A 12,681-nucleotide genomic window follows, 5' to 3' on the forward strand; every position below is an offset into this window, starting at 1 on the left:
GTTTGTATTTAAATAACAGCAGTGATATTGCTGCCGCAAAATCCGTTAAACGCAACACAGCAACGGAATTGGCACTAATGTCGCGCTGCAATTCTGCTGCTACCTGCAGCAACTCTATCTACTGATCTACTGCAGAAAACGTCAATAAGGTAATGTTATTGAGACATTTATAATAAATTTGACGTTTCATGCGGTAATGCAGTCGGCAGCATTATTGCAGCAGCAGAGCAGTGTTACGACATTACTGTATTAGTAATACTGGTGTTGTCTGAAACCGAACGGTATCTTAAAAATATACGCAGTAGTTAGATGCTACGGTAGAACACGTGACATAAATATATCACACAATACATACGCTAAAACATAACCCCGTTCGACTTTGCAGTAGTCAAGTAACAAAACAACACTTCAGCATATCTGAGAAATACGAGCAGACAATTTACTCCGTCTTGAGCTGCAATGCAATTAATGACTCCTACAATTTAAAAAGGCTTAAATCTGGAACTCGTAATTGCGATTTTCTTCAAGAACGTCAAGAGTTTTAATTAATTCCGCTATTCATGGTCCGGGGTCGGATCTGCGGACTGAACTTGCAATGATTTCGTATCTATGGCGATGTCTTCCGCCTAAAGTTGCACTGAAGGATCTTAGATTTATACTGGAAGTTATAAAATAAGACATTTTCTTGAGCGGTAAAATTTTGACACGCTTCGGGCTTACTTCACCTGCCAGATTTAAACGTCGACTTAACCTGACATCTATTTGACTGTATGAAACCCGAAAGCTTTTGATGATGACAAGGCTGACCTCTTCACTCCCGGAGGTCTACATTTCCCAACCGAAAAATGACCTTCAGTATTGACTATGGAACTAACTATTAACTGAAATTGATTTTTGAACATTAAGTCAAAATCAGTTTTCCCATGAGCACTTGGAAACTGTTAACTAATAAAATCCAGGAAAGGCCTTTTTACTAATGGCGTCTTGCAAAACTAGTTTTTACTAGTGGTAAACGGGTTTTCACGTTGAAGAATACGTATACAAACATACGGAGTGAAGCTTAACGTGCGAGTAAATGTGTGTAACAATTTGTAAAGCATGACCAGTAATATAATATATGATCACGCACCATAATTACGAGTATGAACTATCAGCGCCCTCTTGACAATGATCATACATTTCTGGTCAAGCTTTAATACTCACTGTTTTTGTCACGTTTAAATCATAGTAATGGAACCCATCGCCATCGCTTGGTTGTTATTATGATTGTTATTAGGACAGTTAGGACAATGGGTACTTCAACATAAATGGTTAGTGGTCGAACACAATGTCCAGCGTCGACAAATCAGGCAAAACCGCGTTCCTGAGCTCGATCCTAATTTAACAATTGGTTATGGTTTAGATTGGTTCCAACCTGACCTTGAAAATCGTCTTGGTGATTGGCGTGCATCTCATGCACGACTTTCTGACTTTCTTCTAACAAAAACATTCACGACATTATTATCATCACGTTGTAATATTAAATTAATAATTGAACATAATTATTATTTTAAAACCTGACATTCTAATTTTATTTTATTTTAATTTATTCTTATTAGTGATGTTATGACTTGACAATGCTTTAAATTTAATTACTTAATTATCATTATTATTTACATGTTTTTTAAATTATATTATGTAATTAGTAATGTATGAGTCTTGTTATCCGAAATAAAATTATTAAATTAAATAAAAACATCACTTTTGACGCTGAAATATCCGATCTAGATCATATCTATAGATATATATATTTATATATATATATATATATATATATATATATATATATATATATATATATATATATATATATATATATATTTGACGTATTAAAGTTAGAATCGGCCCGTTATTCGTTAGTTACTACAAGTATCAAGAAAAATTATTCAAATAAGTAAAACGTTTTAAAACCAACAATAATTAAAATCGAAAGTTCAAACGCGGAACAGTGAACATTGCTTGGTTTCTGTTGTTATTACCACAGTCAGCCAATGTGCAATGGGTACTTGTACTTCAATATAAACGGTTAGTGGTCGAACACAATGTCCACCGACGATGAATCAGGCTAAGCCGCGTTCCTGTCCCGGCGTGATCTACTGACTTTAGCCCTTAATCGCTAGCAATTACAAGAGGCGGCATTATAATCTCGCGCCGTCCAATGTATATTACGACGTTAACTCTCTTTGAATATAATTGAAATAAAATACCTGTACTATTTTTTTTGACAACACAGAAAAAAAGTCTTTGCACAACTGCGTTTGTAATAGTATATTACGATAAAAGGGAGTGTTTTAAATCGACACGAGTAGCGAATTGCATATTCGCATATGTCTTGTACAACGATTTTCAGTACATCTCTTCTTCCTCGCGTTGTCCCGGCATTTGCCACGGCTCATGGGAGCCTGGGGTCCGCTTGACAACTAATCCCAAGATTTGGCGTAGGCACTAGTTTTTACGAAAGCGACTGCCATCAGACGTTCCAACCCAGAGGATAAACTAGGCCTTGTTGGGATTAGTCCGGTTTCCTCACGATGTTTTCCTTCACCGAAAAGCGACTGGTAAATATCAAATGATATTTCGTACATAAGTTCCGAAAAACTCATTGGTACGAGCCGGGGTTTGAACCCGCGACCTCCGGATTGCAAGTCGCACGCTCTTACCGCTAGGCCACCAGCGCTTCAACGATTTTCAGTACATATGGCATTTTAAATTTTGGACACAGTTACGTACATAATGTGGTAAATTTTCGTACTAGTGCGATAAAGTAGGACGATATGTTTTATACTGTAAACGGCATAAGTAAAAGTGAGAAAAAATCGATTCCCCATTAAACATTTTAACGCGGTACTCATACCGAACCAAATTATGAACACAGAAATGGCCACACAGGTTTCCCCCTAAAACCACCCGTACCGCAAAAAAAATAAAATTTGCATATAACTGGAGAATACATTATTTATTTGCAAGTCAAAATACAGGAATTCGGTCGGAATTCCATTTCGGCGCTTGATCCAATATCGTGTCTCAAGAACGCGTATCCGTGTGACATTCACATTCAAATTATTTTATTGGTGGGATGTGGCGAATATGTGCGAAAAAATCGGCATAGAATGAATACCTACTAATCAGTTGGTAAAAGGTACTGATTCCCACTGATTTCCACATGGAATACCTAATTTCCTACCTACTTACACAAACACAAACACACACACACGCACGCACGCACGCACACACATACACATACACACACACACACACACACGTCTATTTTATATTAAGTACCCAATGCATCTCTTGTATCATAATAGTGTCTTGATAAAAATTTTGTAAATGAAAAAATGTTGTTAGGTATCTGTTACTTTTCTATAGTTTAACATACTTTCTACATCTAAGTTACTGTAAATTAACCGCGTGGAAGAGCGGTGCTCTCTTAGCACAAGTGTTTTCTCACTTAAAAAGAGGCACCAGCGCAGATATTGTAATTTGTTTTTTAAGCTACTGAATAAAAATATTTTATTTTATTTATTTATATTTACTTTCGGAAACTTCTCTCAAATATTAAGGTAAATTTAAATACCATAAAGGATTCAGATTCTGGTATTTTGGGACGATTTATCGAATTGCATGTTCACAAAACCTTATGTAAGTTACCTAATTTAATTTATGTAATTTATTGTGCGGAAGGTAACATAACATAGGTTGTAAGTTGATACTAACAAATATGGACTGTATTGTCTGAGAATAAATATTTTTTATTTTTTATTTTTATTATATTGGGGACTACACATACACCTTTGAATTTTTTCGCACATGTATACAGGTTTCCTCACGATGTTTTAGTAGATTAAATGATATTCCGTACAAAACTTCCAAAAAGTCATTGGTATGAGCTAGGATTTGGACCCGCGACCTCGGGATTGAAAGTCGGACGTCAGATCCACTCAGACACCACCGCTTCCTTCCTACACGAGAAAAAAAGCGGCCAAGTGCGAGTCGGACTCGCGCATGAAGGGTTCCGTACCATTTATGACGTATTAAAAAAAATCTACTTACTAGATCTCGTTCAACATTTTACCACTTAGGACACACATTTTACCACTTTGGAAGTGTCTCTCGCGCAAACTATTCAGTTTAGAAAAAAATGATATTAGAAACCTCAATATCATTTTTGAAGACCTATCCGTAGATACCCCACACGTATGGGTTTGATGAAAAAAAAAAATTTATTTTATTTTATGACTTATTAAAAAAACTACTTACTAGATCTCGTTCAAACCAATTTTCGGTGGAAGTTTGCATGGTAATGTATATGATATATTTTTTTTAGATTTTTCATTCGGTTATTTTAGAAGTTACGGGGGGGGGGGGACACACATTTTTTCACTTTGGAAGTGTCTCTCGCGCAAACTATTCAGTTTAGAAAAAAATGATATTAGAAACCTAAATATCATTTTTGAAGACCTATCCCTAGATACCCCACACGTATGGGTTTGATGAAAAAAATTTTTTTTTTTAATTTTTATGACGTAATAAAAAAAAACTACTTACTAGATCTCGTTCGAACCAATTTTCGGTGGAAGTTTGCATGGCAATGAATATCATATATTTTTTTTAGATTTTTCATTCTGTTATTTTAGAAGTTACGGGGGAGGGGGACACACTTTTTATCACTTTGGAAGTGTCTCTCGCGCAAACTATTCAGTTTAGAAAAAAATGATATTAGAAACCTCAATATCATTTTTAAAGACCTATCCATAGATACCCCACACGTATTGGTTTGATCAAAAAAGATTTTTTGAGTTTCAGTTCTAAGTATGGGGAACCCCCAAAATTTATTGTTTTTTTTCTATTTTTGTGTAAACATCATAATGCGGTTCATAGGATACATCTACTTACCAAGTTTGAACAGTATAGCTTTTATAGTTTCGGAAAAAAGTGGCTGTGACAGAATCGGACAGACAGACGGACATGACGAATCTATAAGGATTCCGTTTTTTGCCATTTGGCTACGGAACCCTAAAAAGAAAAAAAAAGCAAAAGTTTTAAAGGCGAACGTAGTTGAATAACTGCTTTTATGAAATTATAAATTTCACTGAGAGTGGAAGTGATTATTATAGCATTTAAATTATAGCACTTTTTTACCTTTTCCTACATTTTTAAATTTACTTTTTTTGAAACAATTTTAATGGTGAATTACTAAATTATAAAAAAAAACTTAAGGGTACCTTTTGGATTCAGAATAGATTGCTGCAGCAGTAGTATCGTACGACATTGCTGCCGGCTGCATTGCTGCCAACCAACAATCAGGGCGGCAACATCTGTTCATCCGTTGTTTTTATCCGACCGATATTACGGGGTTTCGAAACGCAAATCGATATACAGATTCCGCACTTGGAAAATACTTAGAGTATTATGCGACATTTGCGGAACACAGTTGAAAGGCCCTTAAGATGATTAAAATAATTGCTATCAAGCAATTTAATCATCGGAATCGTGTTAAATTTTACATCAATTAAGTCAGTTTTAGGTCAAGGTATACTTATATTTTTTTTTAAAGAAATATATTTATTAAGTCAATTAGGATCTCACAATAAAATATCCTCAAATAATTATTATTTAAGCGCAAAGTCCTACCAATTAACTTTGGTGGAATCTAGTGAGAAATATTATTTAATTTTTTTTAGTAGGTATCTTATATTTTAATGTTCAACACTGATAAAAATACTAAGACAAATAATGTAATTAATAGAAAATAATTGAGTTTCTACAGAAGACACATAACTCAAACATGTTGAAAAACTCATATCGGTCTTAGAAACTCAACGTAATACCGAGTCTAAAGAATCAAGTTCAACCGAATATACACTTCACTTCTAAAAGCCGCTGAAGCGACCACATTATTAAACAACGAAAATTGTCTCGAGAAATTTGGGTCACGCTGTCATCCATTAGGTGAAGCATTAAAAATAAACTTAATATTCGAGAAAAAGGCTTTTAAGGGCAGGTGCAGCCTTTGGGCTAGCTTTTAAGCTGAAGGCTGGTGTTGAACAATTTAGGAATACCTGTTCTGTCGTAAACTAACTTTGCTTTGACAACAACGAATACAAAATATGTACAATCTTGTTTTATAAGATTGGGTACCACGCCAGTTTTAGACTGGGTGCTATATTATAGCAAAAGCTCTCTTTTAAGGATACTTATTTCATACACTGAGTGACATGTAAAATTATTTATATATCTAAATCTCAAACAACATTCTGATGTCTCGTCGCCAATTAAATAACAAATGCTAGGCCCGTGAGTTTGTGACCGAGAAGGCTAATTTTGTAATTCCAACAAGATAAAACAATAAACACGGTTTTCCAAGTATTTCACAATGACCCGCAGGGTTTTCATGGTCAGAAACATACATTTCGCCAGGCAACAACCAAAACTAACTAATAACTATTGCAGGAGCACACAAAGCCTTAATGAACCGTGCTACTCTTTTGTACGCCATACATACAAATACCATGGCGTACTTGATCTTAGAAAAACGGATAGACTATAACAAAATAAAGTAATTTTTTGGATAAATATTGCTTTGCATTTAGTGGGCTTTAGTTATTAGAAGCATTTTGTCACTATGAAAATATAAATAAATTAGCCGAAGCTCATTTAATTTAAAATTCATTTTTGTATAAAATCTACTACGAAATTGAGTATCGAGACAACCCTAACTAGTTTAACGATACTTAGTAAATAAGTTGAGATATAGTTACTGTAATTACTCGAATAAATAAATAAAAAAATAAAGTAATTTTTTGGATAAATATTGCTTTGCATTTAGTGGGCTTTAGTTATTAGAAGCATTTTGTCACTATGAAAATATAAATAAATTAGCCGAAGCTCATTTAATTTAAAATTCATTTTTGTATAAAATCTACTACGAAATTGAGTATCGAGACAACCCTAACTAGTTTAACGATACTTAGTAAATAAGTTGAGATATAGTTACTGTAATTACTCGAATAAAAAAATAAATAAAGGTGAAATTATCATTTCAATGGGCCTAGTAAAAATTATGGAGATGATAAATACTTATTTAATAAAAAAAAAAAATTTGAGGTCTCCTGACAGAACAGGAACTGGACATTGTAACTAACTACAACAGCGAATATTCTCCAACATGCCAGTAAAATATTAAATATAAACTAAAAACCAAGAGCTCTCAGCCTTGTCACAGGTGCATTAAAACGTTTCATACTATCTCTAAATAAAACGCGCCACTATAGAGGAAGCCATTCTGCATAGTTCACGTTCCAGGACACATTTTAAAGGACATTCCACCTTATCTACTCACATTTTAAAGCTATTTTACGACTCAGTGAAAGCGTTAAACGAGTTTCTTAAGCTGTTTTGGTGTTAAAATGTTGCGTTCACGGCATGTATTTTGTTTATGAAGCTTTGTTTCTTTTAACACCGCAAGGATGGCCAAGAACATTTTGTGTGATGGTGTATGTAGAAATCATCATCATCAGGCCTTGTACATCTTTACAGATGATTTAAGCAGCATCTATGATCTAGCGACAGCACCGCTCGTGGCTATACAAACCGATTCTTGAACGGCATAATCGTCCACATTTATGGCAAATAAACTGAGGGTCCGCACCGACGCGACCTTCATCGCACATCTGTTTTAATGCCCGTTTTCGGGCGAAGTCTTGAAACCAGGACCTATCATGGTTGCTTTTGGTAACACGCAGCAGGGAATCCACCTACATACAAGAGCCGATGGAAAGCTGTTTAGTATTAAGCTTCTGAAATCTCGACGCAACCGCAAGGATTTATTTCTTGACAGCATGCTCTTTGCCGACGACGCAGCCTTCGTAGCCGAAACTCCCCACGAGCTCCAAGTTCTGTTGGACAAATTTGCCTACGCTTGTACCCTGTTTTCTATGTCCATAAATACGAAGAAAACAGTAATTTTAGAGCAAAGGTTACACTTTTCCGCCGTCCATCTCGCTGGAAGGTGTGCCTTTAGAGATAGTCGATAAGTTCTGCTACTTAGGGTCGACCGTGTATGTAGAAATAGCACAAAGAAAACGCGAACATTTAATATGAAAACCGTTTTCGAACTAGGCTTTCAAGGGTAAGCAACGTGTTTGTGATATTGTCGAAGTCCCTACAGCTGCCTACAATCAGGAGGGTTGGAGCCCTATTCTGGTATTACAATCTGTAAGGCTTTGCTCTCATTTTGATATGACCTTGAAAATCGCTGAAACTGATTAGTGAATGCGAAATGAAGTGTAAAGTCGTGCGTGAACTGCGCGCCAATCAACAAGAGGATCTTCAAAGTCGTATCAAAACCAGTTTAAAATCGTTACAAGTTTTGAAATTAAAGGTTTTATATAGATTACAAACAGGAGAACTGTGTAGGTGTAGGTATAGTTTTTGTACCTATTAAAAAAACATCTGTAGTCAGTAGATGAATTTATAAATCGAATATATTAATATAATATTCCAAATGCCTGTGACATAATTCTATATTTTATTACAATTTAATGATGAATGAATGAAGTTAATTCTTGAAAGAATTATGACATAATTATAATCTTTATTCGTATGTAAAGTGTGCTAAGCAAAATGTTAAATGACGTATATTATAACTTTTATTATCAATAAACGATTGATTGATTGATTGATGGTTAATGGAAACTTCTTGATTTTCGGACTTCACACGCATCTTTAAATTTATTTGCATATGTACGCCGATTATTCAAAAAGTTTTGTTTCATCGATAGCAACTGATAGCTAAATTTCAAATGTGATTTGTATAGTACTCGTAATTCCCAAGAAACTCATTGTTACGTGCGTGTCTGGATTTGAATCCATCTCTGGTTTGGAAGCCGCAATTTATTTTCTCGTTTACAATCTTCCCATATTATGATCTTTCATACGGCGTGTGTTTTTTTTTACCAGATATAAACGCGACTGCGACCGTTATTATAAGCACCTTTTTTATTTAAACAACCCAGAAATCGCAAAAAGGTGTCCTTCCTTCCTTTCTCTCTCTAAAATCACAAAAATTCTTGATTTTAGTGGTTTTAGAGTGAACTCTAAAACCACTAAAATCAAGGATAGGAGGAAAGAAGGAGGAAGGAAAGCATGAATGCTTTAGTAAAAGTTGATCATATAAATTTGTGCAATCGCGAACATATAGGTATTTTGTATGTCACCCAGTATATCTCATCGCGTGGTCGCGTGTAACCCTTCAGTTAAAACATCAGGTCAGTGCCGTTATTGTGCCCCAGAAACCTTAACCGTAATAAAACCTTGTTTCCAGCCATGTTTAGCACTGATGCTATTTAGATTACGCTATGCACTTATCACCTCTTCCGCTTGGGCGACTCCGCGCATTCTGACTCAACACAGACGCCATTCAACGTTTAACCTTTTCGCACCTCAAATAAAGTCTACTTTCCATTAGACAGGTTAAAGCTAATGCATAGAAATGGGTGACGTAGCGAAAATACGAAGTTTAAACGTGAGATAGCTTGGTGTACTATAATGTTAAAAGCATTTAGTTTTGGTAAGGGAGGTATTTAGCGCTAGAATGTTGAGGTTGGGTTATATGATATAACAGGGTAATTTTAGGAGACTTGAGGCATATTTTGATGGGAACTATAATAAATAAGAGTCACCGTCTGTCGGAAATAAAATTGCAACGTTTTCTTAAGCAGTCGTCAGATTCTTTATCAGATACCTTACCACCACCACTTGGTACTTAGTCCATCGCTTTCACCCAATAGCTCAGATAATTTTAGATTCCATCAACTTCCAGTCTTTATACCCTGGCGGGTGATGTCTCTGCGTGCGTCTCATGATACGGTCGGTGCACCATTTACGTTTCATTAAAGTGTCAAAAGAGCTTCTACGTGTTAGCTTCGGCTCTGCGTACGCCTCCCAAAGGTCCACATCATTGTTCCATGATGGGAAATACATACTTATAATAAATGTGAAAATTTTATATTAATTAGACTTTATCCTGCTCACGTCTCCTGAATCAACCTGTACGCATAAGTACTCTATCCACATTTTAAATTCTTATACTCCTAAATCACTCAAACACAGAAAAGGCAAATTTACATCTCAAAGGATGGACAATGAGTCCGTATTTCTATCTTAGTCGCGAGATATCAAAGATCTAATCGTAAGTTTCGACGCGTACGTACGTTAAGCCAATTTAATTCCAAGCGACAAAAACTATAACTCCCGGTTTCGGCTGTGGTTGATAAGTTTTTGCCAACTCAGGGTTAAACTTTACGAGATAAACTCATCGAGCTGTCAGGATAACGGGAAGTAATGGGTCTCCCAACAAGGAAATAAGACCAGATCCAATAAGACCCCGAGTTTGCCGGTCTTCGCAACGAAAGTTAACTTTGATTGAAAAAAATGGAGTTTGAAACGACAGGCTAGTTTGTGGAGTTGGACAAACAGAGTCGATGTCGTCACGAACTCACTATTAATTAGTCTCGTTTGTTGGTTTTTTCTTAAGTTTAGAGAAGTTCCTTTGGAGATTCAATTGATTTAATCTAACACGATCTTGGATCATTATTATAAAAATGGGGCTTGCACTTACGCGTAACTTACTTATATTTCGTAATAACTACCGTCTACGGCGTCTACCTACGCGGTATATTGACCAGTACAGGGATGATCCCCGCCGACGCTTAGATATTACGAATTTCGGAAACAAGTTGCGCTGGCCTTAGCTTACTAATAATTACAAAATGTTTTGTGTATATCTGAACAGACGGAGTGTTTACCATTTACCATCCATGCACCACTAATCACCTTGTTTTGTTTAAGTGTATCGGCAGATTTTATTTTACTGTATGTTTAAATACCCTCTATATTTTTAGTTCTTTCGCTAATTTCATGCAAAATAAATGTATTTGTATAGCTTTAAGTTCTCATGTAAGTGAATTGTCAAATTCTTAGTGAGAAATAAAGAATCTTAAACCTAAAAAAAAATATTATTTCGCCTGTTGGTTCAAACGTGACCTTAACTTAAACAATAAATTTAAGGTAATAAAGGTAGTCCCGTGTTTTATACCTTTAAACGAGCAATTCTTGTATATACCTATATATTTATATATTTCGAGGATCTCAAAAACGGGTCTAACGATTTCGATGAAATTTGCTTTAAGGGGGTTTTCATAGACGAAAATTGATCTAGCTAGAAAAGCAAAAATCCCGGTAAGGGCATTTATTTGTGTGATGAACACAGATATTTATTCCTGAGTCATGGGTGTTTTCTGTGTATAATATGTATTTATCTATATACGTATGCATATCATCACCATAGTACCTATAGTACAAGCTTTGCTTAGTTTCGGGCTAGGTGGATTTGTATAAGATTGTACACAAATATAAATATATTTTATAATGTTCCATTATTAATTCAGCAGTTCCAGTCGACACTCAAATATCACCTTAAGTGTAGGTAGTTATGGCACTTACTTGTTATAAAGCACGATGTCTGGCAGCCATATGTGTTCAGAAGGCACGTGGAGAGTTTTGACGTCACCGTAGTCCTCCGGGTTCCACTTCAGTTTGTAATCGTTCCACTCCTGCAGCAAAACGGAACAGTATTACAATGTTGGACATAAATGGTTGACAACCGGTTTGGCCTAGTGGGTAGTGACCCTGCCTACGAAGCTGATGGTCCCGGGTTCAAATCCTAGTAAGGGCATTTATTCGTGTGATGAGCATGGATATTTGTTCCTGAGTCATGGGTGTTTTCTATGTATTTAAGTATTTATAAATATATTTATATATTATATGTATCGTTGTCTAAGTACCCTCAACACAAGCCTTATTGAGTTTTCTGTGGGACTTAGTCAATTTGTGTAATAATGTCCTATAATATTAAAAAAAAAAATGGTGGTCGACGACCGGTCTGGCCTAGTGGGTGAGCCTGCTTATAAAGCAGATGATCCCGGGTTTGAATCCCGGTAATGGCGTTTATTTGTGTGATGAACATAGATATATTTGTTTCTAAGTCATTTTTTTTGACATGGAAAACAGAGTCTACCGGACAAATCCGGTCCTATTTCTCTTCACCCTTAATGTTGCATGTTGCCACCATCCCTCATGGGATGTTTTCTATGTATAATAATTATAAGTATGTACTTATACTATTTATCTATATACGTAAATATATCGTTGCCTATTACCCATAGTACAAGCTTTGCTTAGTTTGGGGCAAGGTCGATCTGGGTACGATTGTCCCCAAATATTTATTGATTTATATTTACTTATTTCACCGTTTGGTTATCCCCTTTGTCGTCCCCTTTCATCTTAATAATGTTCTGTATAATGTTCCAGAAAATTAAATAATGCTTATCACGTATCTATGTAAATAACTAGTTTTACCCAAATTTAAAACGTCAGTTCCATAAGCAAGGATAGCGGGGTTCATTTAATTATATTTTGAAACGAAAGGGTCAACGAGGATGGACAATGGCTAGGACACGAGTGCTTAGGCACGTCAACAAAAATATTACGTAAAAATGGTTCATGGACCTCCTAAAGTTGATGATTTGATATTAAAATTGTGAACAGCCGTGGTTTTAATATAAATTTCTGCTATATTAT

General features: G+C 35.5%; 1 protein-coding gene across 1 annotated transcript in view; it reads right to left on the reverse strand.

The window, feature by feature from the left end:
- Window positions 1-12,681, reverse strand: part of LOC133526927 (acetylcholine receptor subunit alpha-like 1) — a 488,080-nt gene that overhangs the window by 9,789 nt on the left and 465,610 nt on the right. Inside the window, exon 4 of the mRNA XM_061863787.1 lies at window positions 11,545-11,654. Coding sequence (XP_061719771.1) covers window positions 11,545-11,654 — 110 coding nt within the window. The remainder of the gene's footprint in view (window positions 1-11,544; window positions 11,655-12,681) is intronic.

Source organism: Cydia pomonella, chromosome 17, assembly GCF_033807575.1.
Source record: "Cydia pomonella isolate Wapato2018A chromosome 17, ilCydPomo1, whole genome shotgun sequence".
Classification (NCBI taxonomy): domain Eukaryota; kingdom Metazoa; phylum Arthropoda; class Insecta; order Lepidoptera; family Tortricidae; genus Cydia; species Cydia pomonella.